This window comes from Pseudophryne corroboree, chromosome 3, assembly GCF_028390025.1.
Source record: "Pseudophryne corroboree isolate aPseCor3 chromosome 3, aPseCor3.hap2, whole genome shotgun sequence".
NCBI classification, from domain to species: Eukaryota; Metazoa; Chordata; class Amphibia; order Anura; family Myobatrachidae; genus Pseudophryne; species Pseudophryne corroboree.
This window is the reverse complement of record NC_086446.1, coordinates 350868336-350891918: the sequence shown is the minus strand read 5'-3', so window position 1 is coordinate 350891918 and position 23583 is coordinate 350868336. Positions and strand designations below refer to the sequence as shown.

The following is a 23583-nucleotide window of genomic DNA, read 5'->3' as shown; positions in this document are numbered from 1 at the left end:
CCTCCTGGTACTCACACATGCTGTGTCTGTTGGACAGCATTCATCCCCTCCTCGGGTCCCAGTGGCTTCCTTTTTATGCACGGCATATGTGATATCATGCTGTCACCACTGCTGAGGTGAAGAGGATCCATGAAGAGGAGCAGGCTCTGTGCATCTTGAAGACAAGATGAGAGGGGGCTGGAGGGACAAGAAAGGTGGAGAAGCTGCTGGAGGGACACAGGGCATGGAGCTGCTGGAGGGAAATAGGCGATGGAGTGCTGGAATGACAGAGGCAGAGATGTGGGCACTACTAACGCGGGCATTATATGTAAGTAGCACTACTACTGTGGGCATTCTGTATATAAGCGGCACTACTACTGTGGACATATTTGTGTATAAGCAGCACTTCTGTGGGCATTATGTGTATAATTGGCATTACTGTGTGGCATAACGTATATAAAGGGTACCATTGTGTAGCGCAATGTGAATAAAGGGCACCACTGAGTGACGTAACCATAATGGGTATTACTGTGTCGTGTAATATGAATCAGGAACACTACATATGGTGTAATGTGAATAAGATTGTGCTAGTGTGTGGTGTCATCTGAATTGGGGGTACTATTGTGTGACCACGCTGCTTCTTTGTGAAATCAATGTCCCTTTATAAAAGTATGGGAAATGGAGCACTAATTTATGGTTTGCACGTGGGGGGGAGGGGGGGAAGAGGGGGCGGGGTACATAAGGTCCGCTTCCTTGTAAGAGCCACTTTAATCCCTGGTCAAATGTATATGTCACATATACTGTATGTGTATACTGATGTAGGTGTGATGTCAGTATTATGCTCTGCTGTGTAATGTAGGTGTGATGTCAGAATTATGCTCTGCTGTGTAATGTAGGTGTGATGTCAACATGTAGCTCTGCTTTATAATGTGATGTCAGTGTGTAGCCATGTAATGTAGCTGTGATGTCAGTGTGTAGCCCTGTTGTGTAATGTGGGTGTAATGTCAGTGTGTAGCCCTGCTGTGTAATGTGGGTGTGATGTCAGTATGTAGCCCTGCTGTGTAATGTAGCTGTGATGTCTGTGTGTAGCCAGTTCTGAGCTTTGTAGTTTGGTTTTCACCTGCCACTGCAGGAAACACCCCTGATTGACAGTAAGTATGCCCATGAATTAATATAGACACGCCCCTTGGGTGTAATGTGACGCCCCCTCAATGGTGCGCTGTGCGGCACATTAGCGTGTGATCCATAATCTCCCTGAAACTTTTCAAAAGTAGGCAAGTATGCTGGAAAGGCCAACGGAAAATGTATTGCTATTGGCATCTATAGCTGGCATAAGTAGTACAGTGACAAACATAAACTTACTGCTGTTTGTTAAATACTGAAAAGAGTACATAACCCCTTTGGTGAGTTCTAAACGGGTTATGTCTCATAGCTTAATGGGGCCCTCACACTCGTTCAGATTTTTTTTTAATTGCTGAAGCATCAGTGCTGCAAACAATTGTATAATAAGTGTATTTCCTGCATGCGAGCGATAGTCACTAGAATACTGTGTAGAGTGTCAAAAGAATCCTTAGCTGTGGGAACTGCTTGAGCTGCCCCGTAACCTGGGGACCGATGGAAGTGAAAGTGACACCACCGACTGTCTGCCTCCACACTGCACCGGCAGCAGCAGACTTTATTAAAGTGACAGAGCGCAGTAAGTTGTGCAGCAGGGAGCGCATCACCCCCCTTCCCCCCCCCCCCCCCCCCCGTGTGACGTCACGTCGGTGCATCTCCCCGGAAAGTGCTTCTCTCACACTCTCTCCCTCTGTGCAACTGGAGCCTCCCGCCTGGCCGGTACTCGGAGGCTGCGCGGCGGCAGAGGGAGAAGCACGTGGAGCGCAGGAGGGAGGGCGGAGAAGGGAGCAGGATGACAGGTGAGGATGCGGGGCCGGTGTCACGCACACACAGTACCGCCGGCACCTAGCACTAGGGGGGTGACATGATCTGCTCCTCTGACAAGTGCGATGAGCCTCTAAAGTAGTACACTCTGTTGTATTATCGATTTACCTGTAGTTCTTGTAGCGTTCCATTACAAATAGCGTAGATGGCACGGGAGCGGCTGCGTGATGCTAGTTAGAGTAGAAGACGGCATTTATTTCAGGGGTAGCGACTTATTTTCTCACCTCTGTATTGGCATGTGCCAGCATGCAGTGCCAGGAAGCCGCTGGAAGGGGCATGCTGTGAGATGGTTTTACACTTCAAGAAAAGTGTTACTAATTGTATTTCTTGCAGCCTACACATTACTGTAGATGGTATCTGTGTGGCAGCGTGTCTCTGCTGGGGGTGGCAGCGCTGTGTTAGTCACAGTGTGGCACATTTTACTGTGTAGATCAAATGATTACAAAACAATTATATTACTGGAAGCTGTAGTCTGATACTGTATATATTAATTGTTGTTCTGCTGAAGTGTTTCACCTGCTTTGTGTTTGTCCAGTGATTTTTTTTTTTGTGGAAAGGATTTCACAAATAATCAGAAATACATTTTAATTACATTGTTTCAATATTACTCTATGGTTCAGATAATAAAATGTACTGTAACCATATATTTTAGTAACAGTTATCTAGAACAGTGGTTCCCAAACTTTTTGAATCACGGCGCCGTAGAGTATGAGAATTTTTTCATGACATCCCTAGGACAAAAGTTTCTAATTGAGAAATTTTGGAAAAAATTACTAAATTAAGTAGATTACAGTATGTTTATATGTCTTAGGTACAATTGTGTATTGAGGGGCAAGATTTGCTTCTGTCCACGTATTTTATGATTGGAAGCCACCAGCACTGGTTTTGCCTATTACATTGACAAGAAATAGTTTGAATTGGTCCTGAGGCACCCCTGCAAATGTCCTGCGGCACTCCGGTGTGCCATGGCACACAGTTTGGGAACTACTGATCTAGAATAAAATCAAATGAGAAAATAAGTTCCACATCTCACTATTTTAGTTCCAGGTTTCTTGGAGATATGTGGTTAAATATATGCAGTAACCAGCACGTGTCTTTTAGGCTTTGTACACACATTGACTAGTTTAGCATATTTATATGTTAATCTGGGTACACACTTTCACAATCATACTTGATTTGCGATTGTTCTTACAATTTCACTGACAAGTGCATGAAAATACAGATACATTTGTCCCACAGCTGTAAATTTGGCTATAAGAAAAAGACAAAGACAGGTACTGTAGTCAGAAGGAGTTTTTCTTGCCAGAGGAAATGAAAAACAGAACAAACTTTTTGTGGGGGGCACACTTATGAATTATAGACAATTAAAATATAACGCAATGCAAATATAATGCAGTACATTTCTTAAAAAGTTTGAAAAGTGTCAAAGGGACAAATAGTGTCCTTTTCCCGATAAGGAACAAGGGTCATATCCAATTGAGTGCAAGATTTTTTCATCAAAATATAAAGCGCCTATCATGCCCAATTTCCCGTTACCGCAGCTATGCACGCTCTTAATGCTTGTACTATCCAACTGAAATAGAATTGTGCGCAATAATTTTTTCTGACAAAACCAATGGTAAATGTAAAAAAAAAAAATTGGAAAAAAAAACACGGGGAAAAGCCTGTTTCCTAAACAAGAATTAAAATAATATTGGATAACAGTATACTCTATTACTGTTCAAAAGAAAAATATTTTGTGCTTTTAAAATGTTTCAAATAGCTGATTTGTGCATTTTTTTTATTAGCAATTTAAAAATAACAAAAATCATTTTGTTTTTGTTAAAATAAATGTTATAGTTAAATATGAGGTGCATAAAAATTCATGTAAGTTGATTTTTGAGTCATTTGAAGCCACTTACTGTAAAAAAATATATATTTAAAAAACACCTGTATCTATCACCTGTAATCTTAAATATATCTGTCCCATCTGTACAACACCCTCTTATATCTGTCCCACATCTTCTGACCCAGTATTCTGCAATTTGCAAAATATCACCCAAAAAATACTGATCCAGTTAAGCTAATTGAAAACTTCTAATTGATTATTACAGTTGGTGTCAAAGGAGGTTGGAACCAATTCCTGACGTTTTTACCTCAAAGATTTTTCCCTACTTTGCTCCTGCTCTAAGCTGTGTTAAATCCTATAGAAATTACCACAGCTAAATTTCTTACGGCCAATTGGTAGCCAAAAATCTGTGTCACAATACCACAGACAATTGCTCTAAGTGGACAAAGGTGCCCTTAAAAAAGGACACTTTGTCCATTTGACCCTTTACAAACTTTTTTTTATAAATTGACCTATATATGACTTTATAGTTTTATATACATCCATTAAAAGTTTTATTTTAATTATCTATAATGCATAAGTGTTTCCTCACAAAGAACTTTCTTATTATTTTCTTGTCCTGTGTTTTCATTCCAATTTACTGTAGAAATAATAAATGTATAAATCTTATAGGTAATGATATTGACAGGTTTTCATTTAATATGAATATTTGGGGCTCGTTCACACCTATCTGCTATTAATGTATTTTCTTTTGCTAATGCTGGAAAAGTGCAGTAAAATAGGATGAATGATCTTTCATTATCTCCTCTCCACAATTGCGCTCTAAAATGTTATAAATGCAAAAGTAAAAGTGTAGAATACTGTACTCCCTTTTTCATATGCAAAAAGTGTAACATGAAAAGCCCATGGAAGAAAATGCTCAAAACGCATGAAACTGTGTCTAGACCTGCATTAGCTTTCATTCATTTTTATCAATTTCCCCACTGCACATCTTTGTAACTCAACAGACAGAGTGACTATGTGGCTGTGTCACTATATGCTCTCAGTGATGCATCCACAGTAAAGATACAGCGGTCATCATTAGAGTCATCATGACTGCACCAATATTAAAAACAGGGAAAAAATAAATAAATAAAACATTTATTAATTAAAATACTAAAATGTGTGTATTATTATTATTATTATTATTATTATTATTAGGTATGTGTTTGGAACTATATGTTCCAGTAGGCCCTGGATGCCATATGCTCGCTGGAAGAGTACATGCATCAGTATCCCCTTTGCAGTCAGTCACTCCAAAGCTTGCTGGGACTTCTAGTTCCTCAAGAGTACTTACTCATTTATTTATTTTTTTAAATACACTTTTACTCAGGTACCAAACATCCAAGTTGAGCCAGGAAGAGCCCCAGTGCTCTTTAATACTAAGCTGGATGGCTTTTGGGAGATGGGGCAATTTTATGCAGGACTAATTCCCTAGGGCAGGGGTTTCCATTCTATTTTAACACATAGATCCTCAAAGAACTTTCTGAGAAAATGCTACTTGTCCATATCCTCCTCCTTCCTTCCAAATTTGGTTTGTAAATTGTAGTATCTTGGCTAATGAAGTTGCAAAAATGTTATTGCTATCTAGATCCTCCCCAGTTTTTTTTCCCTAAGACCAGTCATATTCTCTTCTTGTTTCCTCTTCAACATATCGCTAAGTAGCCACTTATTCATAGCAAAACATTCACTAAAGCAAAAAGTTAAAATACTGTCACTATAGTGGGCTCTTCTAACTGACATCCAGGTTGCATTGTCAAATAGAACTTTTAGTGCAGCGTTAAAAAGGTCATCAGGATTGATCATTGCACAAAATCTTTTTGTGTCAGATGTCACCACATGCATTTTAATCTGAAAACAAATCTAGAGCACCAAAATATTTTCTTATGCTTTAATGCATTTCTATCACTTGGAACCCTTAATAACCATAGTGCTCAACTGAACTAACATTGACACACACTACCCTAGAGAATTCCATTAGCGTTTCACATTATGATAGGGGTATCTCATGGATCTTCCAGCCATAGTGTGAGTAGACTGGTCAGGCATAGTCGGTGCTGGTTGCGGCATGGTGCATGTTCCTCCTGCTTTAGTGGTGACCAGTCCAGGCTATAGCTGTGGTGTTGGTTACTTATTTAGAGGGAGAGAGAACAAAATGTTTTAGGTTATTTCTTTGGTTTGTAAAAAACAATAAAGATATGTGCTGAGAGTGGCTTCACAATGAAAATATATTTCTCTAACGTCCTAAGTGGATGCTGGGGACTCCGTAAGGACCATGGGGAATAGCGGCTCCGCAGGAGACTGGGCACATCTAAAGAAAGCTTTAGGACTATCTGGTGTGCACTGGCTCCTCCCCCTATGACCCTCCTCCAAGCCTCAGTTAGATCTTTGTGCCCGAACGAGAAGGGTGCACACTAGGGGCTCTCCTGAGCTTCTTAGTGAAAGTTTTAGTTTAGGTTTTTTATTTTCAGTGAGACCTGCTGGCAACAGGCTCACTGCATCGAGGGACTAAGGGGAGAAGAAGCGAACTCACCTGCGTGCAGAGTGGATTGGGCTTCTTAGGCTACTGGACATTAGCTCCAGAGGGACGATCACAGGCCCAGCCATGGATGGGTCCCAGAGCCGCGCCGCCGGCCCCCTTACAGAGCCAGAAGACAGAAGAGGTCCGGAAAATCGGCGGCAGAAGACATCCTGTCTTCACCAAGGTAGCGCACAGCACTGCAGCTGTGCGCCATTGCTCCTCAGCACACTTCACACTTCGGTCACTGAGGGTGCAGGGCGCTAGGGGGGGGCGCCCTGAGCAGCAATAAAAACACCTTGGCTGGCGAAAATACATCACATATAGCCCCCAGGGCTATATGGATGAATTTTAACCCCTGCCAGAATCCATAAAAAAGCAGGAGAAAAGTCCGCGAAAAAGGGGCGGAGCCTATCTCCTCAGCACACTGGCGCCATTTTCCCTCACAGCTCCGTTGGAGGGAAGCTCCCCTGGCTCTCCCCTGCAGTCACTACACTACAGAAAGGGTTAAAAAAGAGAGGGGGGCACTAATTAGGCGCAGTATTAACAATACAGCAGCTATAAGGGGAAAAACACTTATATAAGGTTATCCCTGTATATATATAGCGCTTTGGTGTGTGCTGGCAAACTCTCCCTCTGTCTCCCCAAAGGGCTAGTGGGGTCCTGTCCTCTATCAGAGCATTCCCTGTGTGTGTGCTGTATGTCGGTACGTTTGTGTCGACATGTATGAGGAGAAAAATGATGTGGAGACGGAGCAGATTGCCTGTAATAGTGATGTCACCCCCTAGGGGGTCGACACCTGAGTGGATGAACTGTTGGAAGGAATTACGTGACAGTGTCAGCTCTGTATAAAAGACAGTGGTTGACATGAGACAGCCGGCTACTCAGCTTGTGCCTGTCCAGACGTCTCATAGGCCGTCAGGGGCTCTAAAGCGCCCGTTACCTCAGATGGCAGATACAGACGCCGACACGGATACTGACTCCAGTGTCGACGGTGAAGAGACAAATGTGACTTCCAGTAGGGCCACACGTTACATGATTGAGGCAATGAAAAATGTTTTACACATTTCTGATAATACGAGTACCACCAAAAAGGGGTATTATGTTCGGTGAGGAAAAACTACCTGTAGTTTTCCTGAATCTGAGAAATTAAATGAGGTGTGTGATGATGCGTGGTTTTCCCCCGATAACAACTGATAATTTCTAAAATGTTATTGGCATTATATCCTTTCCCGCCAGAGGTTAGGGTGCGTTGGGAAACACCCCCTAGGGTGGATAAAGCGCTCACATGCTTGTAAGGGCTCTACCCTCTCATGAGATGGCCGCCCTTAAGGATCCTGCTGATAGAAAGCAGGAGGGTATCCTAAAATGTATTTACACACATACTGGTGTTATACTGCGACCAGCAATCGCCTCAGCCTGGATGTGCAGTGCTGGGTTGGCGTGGTCGGATTCCCTGACTGAAAATATTGATACCCTAGATAGGGACAGTATATTTTGCCTATAGAGCATTTAAAAGATGCATTTCTATATATGCGTGATGCACAGCGGAATATTTGCCGACTGGCATCAAGTCTAAGTGCGTTGTCCATTTCTACCAGTAGAGGGTTATGGACACGTCAGTGGTCAGGTGATGCGTATTCCAAACGGCATTTGGAAGTATTGCCTTAATAAGGGGAGGAGTTATTTGGGGTCGGTCTTTCAGACCTGGTGGCCACGGCAACAGCTGGGAAATCCACGTTTGTACCCCAGGTCGCCTCTCAACATGAGAAGACGCCGTATTATCAGGCGCAGTCTTTTCGTGGACAAGCGGGCAAAATGTTCCTCATTTCTGCCCCGTGACAGAGGGAGAGGAAAAAGGCTGCAGAAATCAGCCAGTTCCCAGGAACAGAAACCCTCTCCCGCCTCTGCCAAGCCCTCAGTATGACGCTGGGGCTTTACAAGCAGAATCAGGCACGGTGGGGGGCCCGTCTCAATGAATTTCAGCGCGCAGTGGGCTCACTCGCAAGTAGACCCCTGGATCCTTCAGGTGATATCTCAGGGGTACAAATTAGAATTCGAGACGTCTCCCCCTCGCCGTTTTCCTAAAGTCGGCTTTACCGATGTCTCCTTCTGACAGGGAGACAGTTTTGGAAGCCATTCACAAGCTGTATTCCCAGCAGGTGATAATCAAGGTACCCCTCCTGCAACAGGGAACGGGGTATTATTCCACACTGTTGTGGTACCGAAGCCGGACGGCTCGGTGAGACCGATTCTAAATCTAAAATCTTTGAACACTTACATACAGAGGTTCAAATTCAAGATTGAGTCACTCAGAGCAGTGATTGCGAACCTGGAAGAAGGGGACTACATGATGTCTCGGGACATCAAGGATGCTTACCTTCATGTCAAAATTTACCCTTCTCACCAAGGGTACCTCAGGTTTATGGTACAGAACTGTCACTATCAGTTCAGACGCTGCCGTATGGATGGTCCACGGCACCCCGGGTCTTTACCAAGGTAATGGCCGAAATGATGATATTCCTTCGAAGGAAGGGAATTTTAGTTATCCCTTACTTGGACGATTCCCTGATAAGGGTAAGATCCAGGGAACAGTTGGAGGTCGGTGTAGCACTATCTCAGGTAGTGTTGCGGCAGCACGATTGGATTCTCAATATTCCAAAATCGCAGCTGGTTCCGACGACTTGTCTTCTGTTCCTAGGGATGATCCTGGACACAGTCCAGAAAAAGGTGTTTCTCCCGGAGGGGAAAGCCAGGGAGTTATCCGAGCTAGTCAGGAACCTCCTAAAACCGAGCCAAGTCTCAGTGCATCAATGCACAAGGGTTCTGGGTAAAATGGTGGCTTCCTACGAAGCAATCCCATTCGGCAAATTCCACGCAAGAACTTTCCAGTGGGACCTGCTGGACAAATGGTCCGGGTCGCATCTTCAGATGCATCAGCGGATAACCCTGTCACCAAGGACAAGGGTGTCCCTCCTGTGGTGGTTGCAGAGTGCTCATCTTCTAGAAGGCCGCAGATTCGGCATTCAGGACTGGGTCCTGGTGACCACGGATGCCAGCCTGCGAGGCTGGGGAGCAGTCACACTGGGAAGGAATATCCAGGGCTTATGGTCAAGCCTGGAGACATCACTTCACATAAATATCCTGAAGCTAAGGGCCATTTACAATGCTCTAAGCTTAGCAAGACCTCTGCTTCAAGGTCAGCCGGTGTTGATCCAGTCGGACAACATCACGGCAGTCACCCACGTAAACAGACAGGGTGGCACAAGAAGCAGGAGGGCAATGGCAGAAGCTGCAAGGATTCTTCGCTGGGCGGAAAATCATGTGATAGCACTGTCAGCAGTATTCATTCCGGGAGTGGACAACTGGGAAGCAGACTTCCTCAGCACGACCTCCACCCGGGAGAGTGGGGACTTCACCCAGAAGTCTTCCACATGATTATAAACCGTTGGGAAAAACTCGACAGGTATTGCGCCAGGTCAAGGGACCCTCAGGCAATAGCTGTAGACGCTCTGGTAACACCGTGGGTGTACCAGTCAGTGTATGTGTTCCCTCCTCTGCCTCTCATACCCAAGGTACTGAGATTGATAAGATGGAGAGGAGTAAGCACTATATTCGTGGCTCCGGATTGGCCAAGAAGGACTTGGTAACCGGAACTTCAAGAGATGCTCACGGAGGATCCGTGGCCTCTACCTCTAAGAAGGGACCTGCTCCAACAAGGACCCTGTCTGTTCCAAGACTTACCGCGGCTGCGCTTGACGGCATGGCGGTTGAACGCCGGATCCTGAAGGAAAAAAGGCATTCCGGATGAAGTCATCCCTATCCTGATCAAAGCCAGGAAGGATGTAACCGCAAAACATTATCACCGCATTTGGCGAAAATATGTTGCGTGGTGCGAGGCCAGTAAGGCCCGACGGAGGAAATTCAACTGGGTCGATTCCTACATTTCCTGCAAACAGGAGTGTCTATGGGCCTAAAATTGGGGTCCATTAAGGTTCAAATTTCGGCCCTGTCAATTTTCTTCCAAAAAGAACTAGCTTCAGTCCCTGAAGTTCAGACGTTTGTAAAAGGGGTACTGCATATACAGCCTCCTTTTGTGCCTCCAGTGGCACTTTGGGATCTCAATGTAGTTTTTTGGGTTCCAAAAGTCACATTGGTTTGAACCATTTAAATCTGTGGAGTTAAAATATCTCACATGGAAAGTGGTCATGCTGTTGGCCCTGGCCTGGGCCAGGCGCGTGTCAGAATTGGCGGCTTTATCCTGTAAAAGCCCTTATCTGATTTTCCATTCGGACAGGGCGGAATTGAGGACTCGTCCTCAGTTTCTCCCTAAGGTGGTTTCAGCGTTTCACCTGAACCAACCTATTGTGGTGCCTGCGGCTACTAGGGACTTGGAGGACTCCAAGTTGCTAGACGTTGTCAGGGCCCTGAAAATATATGTTTCCAGGACGGCTGGAGTCAGAAAATCTGACTCGCTGTTTATCCTGTATGCACCCAACAAGCTGGGTGCTCCTGCTTCTAAGCAGACTATTGCTCGTTGGATTTGTAGTACAATTCAGCTTGCACATTCTGTGGCAGGCCTGCCACAGCCAAAAATCTGTAAATGCCCACTCCACAAGGAAGGTGGGCTCATCTTGGGCGGCTGCCCGAGGGGTCTCGGCTTTACAACTTTGCCGAGCATCTACTTGGTCAGGAGCAAATACGTTTGTAAAATTCTACAAAATTGATACCCTGGCTGAGGAGGACCTGGAGTTCTCTCAATTGGTGCTGCAGAGTCATCCGCACTCTCCCGCCCGTTTGGGAGCTTTGGTATAATCCCCATGGTCCTTACGGAGTCCCCAGCATCCACTTAGGACGTTAGAGAAAATAAGAATTTACTTACCGATAATTCTATTTCTCGTAGTCCGTAGTGGATGCTGGGCGCCCATCCCAAGTGCGGATTGTCTGCAATACTGGTACATAGTTATTGTTACCAAAAAATCGGGTTATTGCTGTAGTGAGCCATCTTTTCTAGAGGCTCCTCTGTTATCATGCTGTTAACTGGGTTCAGATCACAAGTTGTACGGTGTGATTGGTGTGGCTGGTATGAGTCTTACCCGGGATTCAAAATCCTTCCTTATTGTGTACGCTCGTCCGGGCACAGTATCCTAACTGAGGCTTGGAGGAGGGTCATAGGGGGAGGAGCCAGTGCACACCAGATAGTCCTAAAGCTTTCTTTAGATGTGCCCAGTCTCCTGCGGAGCCGCTATTCCCCATGGTCCTTACGGAGTCCCCAGCATCCACTACGGACTACGAGAAATAGAATTATCGGTAAGTAAATTCTTATTATTTACAACAGTTCTTTGGAAGCTATAAAGGCCCATACACAGTAGTCAATATAGTAAACAACGTCATTTTCACTCTTCCTGAGCGATATCTTTTACTATATTGCCCAGTGTGTAAACAATTAATGATGCGAGGCCCGCACCTCATTAACAAGGCTCACTGTCGCCTGGTCAGGCAGCTCAATTTGGGCTCATCATCAAAAGCTCCATTGATATCGCACTGTGTGTATGTCCACGTGGGGCGGCCTGGGCCGGGAGGGGGACACACTAGGCGATGTTGCTCATAGAGCACACCTAGTGTGTACCCACTTTAAGACTAAGAAGTGGGCTGTATCTCTAGGGGGACATGCTACTTTGACACATGCACAGCCCTACTCCAAGCATAGGAAGTTGCAAGGACAAATTACCCTTAACTCAAAATGCAGCTGTATTTGTAATTGCAAGAAAGATTACTGTTATGTGTCAGTATTAGGGGATGCATTTCATTTACCAGCTGTCAGGATCCTGGCGGTCTGAATCCCGATATCCGACAATGCCGCTGGACAGAATCCTGGCACAACAGGGCTATTCCCACTCGTGGGTGTCCACGACCCATAGAGCGGGAATAGATCCTCTGGTGAGCCACCGAGCCCGCAGCATGGCGAACGCAGCGAGCTAGCAAGGGGACTCTTAGTGCTTGCCCCGCTGCCAGCATTCTGGCTGGCGCGATGCCCCTGTCGATATTTTGAAAATTGGAATTCCGCCCGCCGGGAAACCATACCAAACCCGCAATTAGGTCTACAGCCAACTCTAATTCATTCTGTTAATTTTTAGTGGGGCCAATTCAATTGCTTTTCCCTGTGGCTACCACTAGGGGATGCAAAATGGAGCAATTCAATTGTTGCTCTATTTAGATGCCTGGTAGCTGCGGGGATGACATTTTTCTTATCGCAACCTCCTGAGGTGGGAGAAGAAATGTGCGCACTTTGGCTGTCCGAACGGGTTTAGCCATTTTACGCAGCTAAACCCTGTCTGTTTGGGTGCAACATGCGTGATATGCATGGGCGCCCAAACAATAATTAAATTGTGACAATTGTTTGGCAGTTTAAAAATCCCAGTTTAGACGGGAAAATTAGACGCCCCAAACAATTGAATCATACCCAGTGAGTTCCTACTGTTATGTGTAGGGTCTCTGAAAATAGTATGTTATTAATACAATGCATTTGGTGCATTAAACCATAAGTTCTCAAACTCGGTCCTCAGGACTCCAAACATTTCATGTTTTCCAGGTTTCCTCACAGAATCACAAGTGAAATAAATACATAGCTTTACTTGTTGATCTTTTAAAATGTGTTGTTGAGTAATGAATGCACCTGCTGGATGACTTGGAAAACATGAACTGTTTGGGGTCCTGAGGACCGAGTTTGATAACCCGAGTATTAAATAAATATTATTATTATTTTTTCTAGCCATGTAATGGGTTTCTAGAGGCTGAGGTAGTTCAGAAATATTTTGTTTGCTGTGTTACTGAGTGTGCTGATACATTATATGCTCCATAGCAATTATAGAACCTGTCTCTGGTTTTATAATAATAGAGCATTAATGTAGTATGATTGGTATTGTCTTCTAGTTTCTCTGCACTGTTTTATAATTAGATAACTCCTATCAGTGGGAAGTTCTTGCAGTGTTTGGAACAGAATAGTATAATTAATATGCCTGCGCCTTACATTTGTGTCATCTGTACAGCCCAAATGACATGGAGAGAATTGTTAGGAAAGTAAAATAGGGTAACCTGTATTGACAGATTAATTTATGTTAATACAGCCAATAAATTAAGTAATTGGGCCTGATAGGTCCATTTTTAAGTGCAAGGGCAGCTATATCTTAATACCTTCATAGCCCTGCACTGTTTGAACCTCAGTGATAAAACAATTTTCATGTATTGTTTATAGCAGTGGTAATTAAACTACTTTATATTTAGTTACGCCAAGTTTAGTTTAGTTTTGTATTTATTTTAAGCCAAGTAAATTTTATATTTTTCATCTAAAGATAAAATAGGTACATATTTTCCCATCCATATTGGTCATAGATAACCAAAGAACTCCTTCAGACTAGCTTTTTTGGAGAATTTGTTCACACCACATTCAGATAAATGTGAGCACACAACTCTGAAAATCATAAGGACATCACATTCCTTCATTGCTCACCAATATAAACTGCAGATTAAATAGGAACTTTGCAAAAAATGCCCATTCTTGATTCGTGCACTTAGCTCTGGTTTTCTATTTACACTAACAGGACTGCAATCCTGGTGCCTGCACAGTTTTCAGGACAGCTTGGTCCTATCACATTATGGGATCTATTTACTAAGCCTTGGATGGAGATAAAGTGGACGAAGATAAAGCACCAGCCAACCAGCTCCTAACTGTTATTTTTCAAACCCAGCCTGTGACATGACAGTTATGAGCTGATTGGCTGGTACTTTATCTCCGTCCACTTTATCTCCATGTAAGGCTTAGTAAATAGACCCTTAAGTATGGAGCGTTGTGTGAGCAAATTATGACAAAACGTATTTCTGAACGAGTCTTTAGAAATCCACATGCACTAAAAATTTTGCTTAGCCGTCTGTGAGTACAAACTACATTTGTCTAAATGTTTAAAAAACAAAACTCGATCATCATAATGTAAGATACACTCAGAAGGATATTAATATAGTGACTCATCATCATAGATTGCTATCTTAGATTGAGCAATTTATCAAATCCACAGTAGACCACTGGCATCTCTGCTTTGGCTCATTTATTAGAGATGGGTAGGTATTTGATTTTCCACATCAGTAACATAAGCAGAAGTCTTGTCCTGTCACGTTCATGATGGATTCACTTCGTCAGCATGTGTGGCTTAACTTGTCATACTTAGTGGATTCAAAGCTCTTTAACCACTGACAATTTTTCCCCCCACAAAACCCCTCAAAAATGGTTGCTTTTTTTTATTACTTAATAAAGTTGAAAAAATATTTTTAATAATATATTAAAATATTTTATTTAAAATATATAAATATCTAGAGGGTCTTTTGCACCCCCATCACATGCGATCTAGCCAGGTAAGTGGTTAATGATAACTGTGTATGAGTCTCATGAATATGCTTTTTAAAGAATCTGCCAATATGAAATGGAAAACAGTATAATTAATATAATACTATAGTCAAATAATGAAAATGAAATTTAAAAAAAAATCTAAATTTGAAAAAAAAATAATTATATACATACATATACTTGAACTATTAAAACATTGTTTAAATGTAATAATTGTCACAGAAAGAAGGGATGGATAAGCTTTTGAAAAATGTAGGAACCATTTAAATAATTAGGAGCCAGTCTAAAACACCTCATCCCTTTGTTTTTAAATGCCTCCCATTCGACTAATGTGCTCTGTTAAATATTTGCTCAGAAAATAAAGTACAATTATTATACTTATTACCATCGTGTAAATGCTTCTCACTCTGGTCACTGAGAAGTAACAATCAAATGTTCATTATTTCAGCTTGTTCTTTTATTTAGTCCCTGGTTAAACTCTTTATTGAGTACTTGCAATAACACTTATCTAGTCATTGGTAAGACCCTGGTAGGTAGGTGGCAGGTTGGCTCAGGGAGATAATATCCCTGTATTGCAGCTTTCAGTGTCTATGGCGCCTGGGCCAGTTCTAGACCTAGTGGAGCTCAGAGCAATAGTCCCCCCCCCCCCCACACACACACTCCCTCTATTTAAAACAGGGAAAGGCCCCTTATACATGTTAACACCGGGATGTAGTTATGTGACTGGCGAGCCCGCAAGGGGCTTGTTGAGCTCCCCCCCCCCCCCCCCCCACCTTGCCGGCATTCCCCTTCTGGGATACCGGTGTTGGTATGCTGACCGGCATTCTCCTGACTGCCGGTCACGCATATCACACCCATTACACCACAGAAGAGCCGCTATGGAAGTAGCTATGAGTTGAGTACAAGTGATAGAGGAGTGAATACTAGAGAGAAAGGGGGTGCAGACAAGAGTGAGGGGTGTGTGGACAAGAGTGAGGGGGCAGTAGACAAGAGCGAGGGGGGGGGGTGGACGAGAGAGAGAGAGAAAGGGTTGCAGACATAAGAGAGAGGGGGGATGCGAACAAGAGAGAGAAAGAGAGGGAGACACCTGCACTCACCCTGGGGGGGGGGGGGGGGGGGTCGGCACACAGAATCCCTATCCCCTGATAGTGGGGTCTTCAATGCTGTTCCTGTCTCCCTGCAGTGCTGATGCTGGGGCCAGGATCTGGGACAGCTTGGGTGATGGGTCACCTCAGGACTGGGGGATCAGGCAGCCAGTCGCCCAACGCTGCTGGTCCGTCTCCTCTCTCCCCCGCGGCCACTCCCAAAATGCCCTGATCAATGACATTGCATCTGCTTCGCCTCTAGATCCGCCCCGTATGGCTCTCAGAAAGGGAAGTGATTTCTGAGTTCGATTCAGAGGGAAGCGAAGTTGAAAAGAACAAAGAAGAAGGGATGGAATGTCTGCGCATTTGTATCAATCTAAAATAGGCACCTATTTGGAGGCTAAGAATACAAAATGTTGCGATGTGCATCATATTTACAACAGGAGCTCCTTATGGAGATAATTATTTGTTGCCAATGTGTTTCTTTGTTTCGACCCTTGCTACTTGTAGCGCGCAGGTGAGAGGTTCCTTAGCACGTTAATAAAGTTTACAGGTAATGCAAGATGTTTATAAAGCACTATTAAATCACTTGTGTAACCCCAAATCGCACTGCATCTGTCTCATGTGACTCCTATCACAAAGTACCAGCCCCTAATGTTTCCCCCAGTGTGTACTGTAGCACGTTCTCCTGTTTGTCACATCACACTGCACCAACCGTACTTGTGTACTGATCAAACTTTACCAGTCTCTCTTTTGCCTGTCATACATCAGCCTAATTACTTTTAGTTTTATTCACTTTTTTCTATAATGCATACATATTGTGCAACATATATTGAATCATTCACATCTGTCACTGCCTCAGTAATTCTAATCTATACCCCTTCCATACTATACTTAGTCTACCTGTATGCCTTTGGGTTGTGGGAGGTAATTGGAGCACCCAGTGGAAAACTACGGTGAGAACATACTCTGCACAGATTTATATAAACTCTACATCAGATTACACAAACCCCACCTCCCGCTTTACCTGCGTCTCTTATAGCAACAACATACTTCACAAACCTTCTTTGCCTTTGGTCTTCTAACACACCATCTGATACCTTAACTGGTCCTGATGATGCAATATCTCATAGAGTATTATAGCATTATGTGATATTATAATAATAATAATAATAATAATAATCCCATCATGAATCTCCTGTCTTTTCATTGATTGTTTCTGGCAAAATAAAGGAGGTTACTGATAATAAGATTTTACTTACCGGTATATCTATTTCTCGTAGTCCGTAGAGGATGCAGGGACTCCGTAAGGACCATGGGGAATAGACGGGCTCCGCAGGAGATCGGGCACTTTAAGAAAGCTTTGGATTCTGGGTGTGCACTGGCTCCTCCCTCTATGCCCCTCCTCCAGACCTCAGTTAGGGAAACTGTGCCCAGAGAAGATGGACAGTACGAGGAAGGATTTTTGTAAATCTAAGGGCAAGATCCATACCAGCCACACCAATCACACCGTATAACTTGTGATAAACTACCCAGTTAACAGTATGAACAACAACATAGCCTTGGTTCAACCGATAAACTATAACATAACCCTTATGTAAGCAATAACTATATACAAGTCTTGCAGAAGAAGTCCGCACTTGGGACGGGCACCCAGCATCCTCTACGGACTGCGAGAAATAGATTTACCGGTAAGTAAAATCTTATTTTCTCTAACGTCCTTGAGGATGCTGGGACTCCGTAAGGACCATGGGAATTATACCAAAGCTCCCAAACGGGCGGGAGAGTGCGGATGACTCTGCAGCACCGAATTGAGCAAACAGGAGGTCCTCCTCAGCCAGGGTATCAAACTTACAGAACTTTGCAAAGGTATTTGACCCCGACCAAGTAGCTGCTCGGCACAGCTGTAGTGCCGAGACCCCTCGGGCAGCCGCCCAAGAAGAGCCCACCTTCCTAGTAGAATGGGCCTAAACCGATTTAGGTAACGGCAATCCTGCCGTAGAATGCGCCAGCTGAATCGTGTTACAGATCCAGCGAGCAATAGTCGGCTTTGAAGCAGGGCCGCCAACCTTGTTGGCTGTATACAGGACAAACAGTGCTTCTGTTTTGCAGATCCTAGCCATTCTGGCCATGTAAATTTTCAAAGCCCTGACCACATCAAGGGACTCGGAATCCTCCAAGTCACGCGTAGCCACAGGCACGACAATAGGTTGGTTCATATGAAAGGATGAGCCCACCTTTGGCAGGAATTGAGGACGGGTCCGCAATTTCGCTCTATCCATATGGACAATCAGATAGGGCTTTTAGTGATAAAAGCCTCCAATTCCGAAACTCGCCTAGCCGAAGCCAAGGCTAACAACATGACCACCTTCCAGGTGAAATATTTCAACACCACTGACTTAAGTGGTTCAAACCAATGAGACTTAAGGAACCGTAACACCACGTTAAGGTCCCAAGGCGCCACCGGCGGTACAAAAGGAGGCTAAAAATGCAGTACTCCCTACACAAACATTTGTACTTCAGGAAGAGAAGCCAATTCTTTTTGGAAGAAAATGGATAAGGCCGAAATTTGAACCTTTATCGATCCTAATTTCAGGCCCAAGTTCACTCCAGTTTGAAGGAAGTGAAGCAGATGGCCCAAAAGGAATTCCTCCGTAGGAGCATTCCTGGCCTCACATCAGGAAACATATTTTCGCCATATTCGATGATAATGTTTCAATGTCACTTCCTTCCTAGCCTTAATTAGGGTAGGAATGACCTCCTCCGGAATACCCATTACCGCTAGGATCCTGCGTTGAACCGCCATGCCGTTAAACGCAGCCGTGGTAAGTCTGGGAACAGACAGGGCCCCTGCTGCAGCAGGTCCTGTCTTAGAGGAAAAGGCCACGGATTCTCTGTGAGCATTTCCTGCAGATCTGGATACCAGGTCCTCTGTGTCCAATCTGGAACAATGAGAATTGGTCTCACTCCTCTTTTTCTTATTATCCTCAACACCATGGGTATGCGAGGAAGAGGAGTAAACACAGAGACCGACCGGAACACCCACGGTGTCACTAGGGCGTCCACAGCTTACTGCCTGAGGGTCTCCTGACCTGGCGCAATATCTCTGCGGCTTTGTGTTGAGGCGGGACGCCATCATGTCTATCAGTGGCAGTCTCCACCGAATTGCAATCTGTGCTAAGACTTCCTGATGAAGTCCCCACTCTCCAGGACGTAGGTCGTGTCCGCTGAGGAAGTCTGCTTCCCAGTCGTCCACTCCCGGAATGAACACTGCTGACAGTGCGCTTACATGATTCTCCGCCCAGCGAAGAATTCTGGTGGCTTCCGCCATCGCCACTCTGCTCCTTGTGCCGCCTTGGCGGTTTACATGAGCTACTGCGGTGACGTTGTCTGACTGGATCAGAACCGGTTGGTCGCGAAGTAGGGTCTCCGCCTGACGTAGGGCGTTGTATATGGCCCTTAGTTCCAAGAAGTGAAGACAAGTCTCTTGACTTGACCAAAGACCTTGGACATTTTATTTTTCCCTGTGTGACTACTCCCCAACCTCGGAGGCTCGCGTCCGTGGTCACCAGGATCCAGTCCTGAATGCTGAACCTGCGGCCCTATAGATGGTGAGCATCCTGCAGCCACCACAGGAGAGATACCCTGGCCCTGGGGGAGAGGGTGATCAACTGATGAATCTGTAGATGTGACCCGGACCACTTGTCCAGTAGGTCCCATTTAAAAGACCTCGCATGGAACCTGCCGAAGGGAATGATTTTCCCCGGACTCGGGTGCAGCGATGCCGACACCTGTTTTGGTTTCAAAAAGTTCCTGACCAGAGTCATGAGTTCCTGGGCCTTCTCTATCTGAAGGTAAACCCCTTTCTGGTCCGTATCCAGAATCATACCCAAGAAGGGCAGACTAGTCATAGGAACCAACTGTGACTTCGGGATATTGAGAAACTAGCAGTGTTGCTGTGACACCTTCAGCGAAAGTGACACACTGTTCAACAACTGCTCTTTTGATCTCGCCTTATAGGAGATCGTCCAAGTATGGGATAACTGTGACTCCTTGCTTGCGTAGGAGCACCATTATTTCCGCCAATTACCCTGAAATTGGTAATGACAATACTGTACCGCAATTCTCAGGTACGCCTGATGGGGTGGATAAATGGGAACATGAAGGTATGCAGCCTTTATGTCTAGATACACCATCAAATCCCCCTTTCCAGGCTGGCCATGATCGCTCTGAGCGATTCCACTTTAATTTTGAACCTTTCCTAGTATAGGTTCAGAGGTTTTAATTTTAAATAGGTCTGACCGAACCGTACGTATTCGGGACTACAGCCAAGGTTGAGTAATAGCCCCTTCCTTGTTGCAGGAGGAGAACCTTGAGCACCACCTGTTGGAGATACAATGTGTGAATTGTATTTAATATAACTCCCCTTCTGGGGGAGAAGCCGGTAGGTCCGATAAGGAAAAACCGGCGAGGAGGCACCTTTCGAATTCCTTTGTAACCCTGAGAACAATTTTTATTGCCCCGGGATCCACCTGTGAGTGAACTCAGATGTGGCTGAAGAGTCGAAGACGTGCTACCCCTGGGACGGATTCCCTTAGCGGAGTTCCCGCATCCTGCGGTGGATGTAGTAGAGGCCGGGGAGGACTTCTGTTCCTGGGAACTAGCTGTGCCCCGTGCCCTACCTCTGGTAAGAAAGGACGCTCCTCATACTTTCTTGTTATACTGCGACCGAAAGGACTGCATTTAATAATGTCATGCTTTCTTAGTCTGTGAGGGAATATAAGGCAAAAGATCAGAATTACCAGCTATAGCTGTGGAGACCAGGTCCGAGAGCCCTTCTCCACACAATTCCTCAGCCTTGTGAGGTAAACCCTCCATATGCCTCTTTTAGTCGGCATCACCTGTCCATTGCATGTTCCACAGGACAAGTCTAGCAGAAATCGACATAGCGTTGACTCTAGAACCCAGTAGACTAACGTCTCTTTGGGCATGTCTTATATATATATATATATATATATATGTGTATAGGGTGAACTAGCAGCGCCAAAAAAATGCAGTAGAAAGTAATTTTTCACAGTATGTCTATGATATACCCTAATGAAAAATTTGGTCTCTATATGCCACTCCCCTTTATTTATGGGGCGTCTGCTCGATCTTAGGTAAAACCTGCACTTGTACGTGTGCAGGATAGAAGAGGATTGGAAAAAGCAAATAAGATCAGAGCGACCACGGGTGGTAGATAAGCCAGGAGACTAAAAAGATGTTTTTGTTAAAAAAACAATACAGGGTTTATTTTACAATGAACGTTTAGACAAATTTTGGACATTAAAAAAGGCAACATACAGAAAATGCTTTTTTTTTTAAAAATCCGTTAAAAAGTTATCAAAAAAGCATTGCATGGTAAAGAGTACAGTTAGGGGGTGCTACCTCCCATTACATGACTCTACCTCGTATGTTGCTATGATGATCCCCCAATCTCCCATCCCCCCTTCCCCTTTCTTCCTCTCTCTCTTATTCTCTTCCTCTCTCCTTCTATCCTTCTCTTTACTTTTCGTTCAATCACAGAAAAATTGTTGTCGATATATATATATATGGTATGGATGATGTACTTCCCTGTTGATGTTACATTTGGTTATTCCCCATGGGATAACATGTATGTGATTTTGAATATATCATTTGGAGTCATCATCTCCTGTTTATCTTGTACCAGCATATTCGACTTATCTTCAATAAAAATATTAAATAAAATAAAAAATAAAAAGCATTGCAAAGGACATGAACAATAATAAAAGAATGACTATGATAAAGGTAGTGCTAAAAATTCAAGTACTTAGAAGATGAGAATCATTAGAAACAGCTGTGTGTCTAAAATAATATAAAAAAATATGTATGTGGATAAAAAGTTCCGTAAATAGTAAAAGCAGCTTAACTGAGGACTTCAATAGTAGCAGGAATCTCCCAACGCGTTTCGTCTGGTCTGACTTCATCAAGGGGTAGTAAGTATAGTGGGACACATCATCTATATATACCCCTATGGGTAAGGAAGTGATTAGTGACGTCACTTCCTGTAATTGATTGACATTTTTGGAGACAGGATTCAATCATACATGTGCAATTCAAAAACACATAATCAATGTGACCAATATGGAGAGAGGCTGTAAATATAGTACAGCGATTGGTTAGCGCTAAGAAACATGCGCCGGCCAATGTGAATGGAAGTGCGGCGGCCATCTTCTCGGAGTCCGTAATGCGTTTGTATCTCTCAGTCTAAGGTGATGAACCATAGCATAGTATACTTTACATCCAGTCTGCAGAATCTGCATATCAAATGCGGACTATATATGACTACTAATCTGTTTACATGCACTGATTCATGCTCTCATCCTCTTTACATATTTGGCTTCCCGTTTGGAGACAATGCGAACGTGTCCGACCTATCTTACTGAATGAACATTATCCATGCAATTATGGCCGCCGGCACCCGCTCCCAGCACAAGTAATCGTCCTGCATTACGGACTCCGAGAAGATGGCCGCCGCACTTCCATTCACATTGGCCGGCGCATGCGCAGGAGGAAGCCGCGGTTACCGGAAGTGGGGCGAAAATGACGCGATCGGCGTCATACTCCGGAGTAAACGAGACCAAAGGACTTTTATGGTTTACAAAGACTCCCTGCACTGTTTCTTAGCGCTAACCAAGCGCTGTACTATATTTACAGCCTCTCTCCATATTGGTCACATTGATTATGTGTTTTTGAATTGCACATGTATGATTGAATCCTGTCTCCAAAAATGTCAATCAATTACAGGAAGTGACGTCACTAATCACTTCCTTACCCATAGGGGTATATATAGATGATGTGTCCCACTATACTTACTACCCCTTGATGAAGTCAGACCAGACGAAACGCGTTGGGTGATTCCTGCTACTATTGAAGTCTTCAGTTAAGCTGCTTTTACTATTTACGGAACTTTTTATCCACATACATATTTTTTTATATTATTTTAGACACACAGCTGTTTCTAATGATTCTCATCTTCTAAGTACTTGAATTTTTAGCACTACCTTTATCATAGTCATTCTTTTATTATTGTTCATGTCCTTTGCAATGCTTTTTTGATAACTTTTTAACGGATTTTTTTAAAAAAAGCATTTTCTGTATGTTGCCTTTTTTAATGTCCAAAATTTGTCTAAACGTTCATTGTAAAATAAACCCTGTATTGTTTTTTTAACAAAAACATCTTTTTAGTCTCCTGGCTTATCTACCACCCGTGGTCGCTCTGATCTTATTTGCTTTTTCCAATATATATATATATATGCCGAAAAAATTGAAGAAGCAGGGAGCGCCAATAGTGCATTAAAAGAGTAAAGATATTTTATTTAAAAAATCCAAATTGGTGACAAGTAAAAACCCGTACCATAAAAGGCGGTCAAACCACCGCTCGTATAACCGGCATAAGATTTACCCCACTGTGTAAAGCAGCATTCTTTAATTCCAAATCCAAATGTCAGACCACGCCCATACGCGTTTCGTCATTCGACTTCGTCAGTAGGCCTGGTCTGTGATTAAGATGAGCAACTAATTAGCTTTCAGTAGTTACAAGCTGTGTGCTTCTGGCAGCTCTCACTGGCCTTATAGTTCCACGGGACTCTCTACATATACAGAAAAACTTCCACCTTGTGATTTGCGCTCATACTATCTGTCTCTACATATATATATATATATATATATATATATACATGACAACATCTTTTACATATAAATATATATACTAGGGACAATAACATGGCATCCT

General features: G+C 43.8%; 1 protein-coding gene across 2 annotated transcripts in view; it reads left to right on the top strand.

Annotated features, from left to right (window-relative positions):
- The first annotated feature begins 1749 nt into the window (after window positions 1-1749).
- IKZF3 (IKAROS family zinc finger 3) overlaps window positions 1750-23583 on the top strand; it is a 163259-nt gene continuing 141425 nt past the window's right edge. For both annotated transcript variants that reach the window (XM_063959752.1, XM_063959751.1), the window contains exon 1: window positions 1750-1895. In XM_063959752.1, coding sequence (XP_063815822.1) covers window positions 1889-1895 — 7 coding nt within the window. In that variant the 5' untranslated portion in view covers window positions 1750-1888. The remainder of the gene's footprint in view (window positions 1896-23583) is intronic.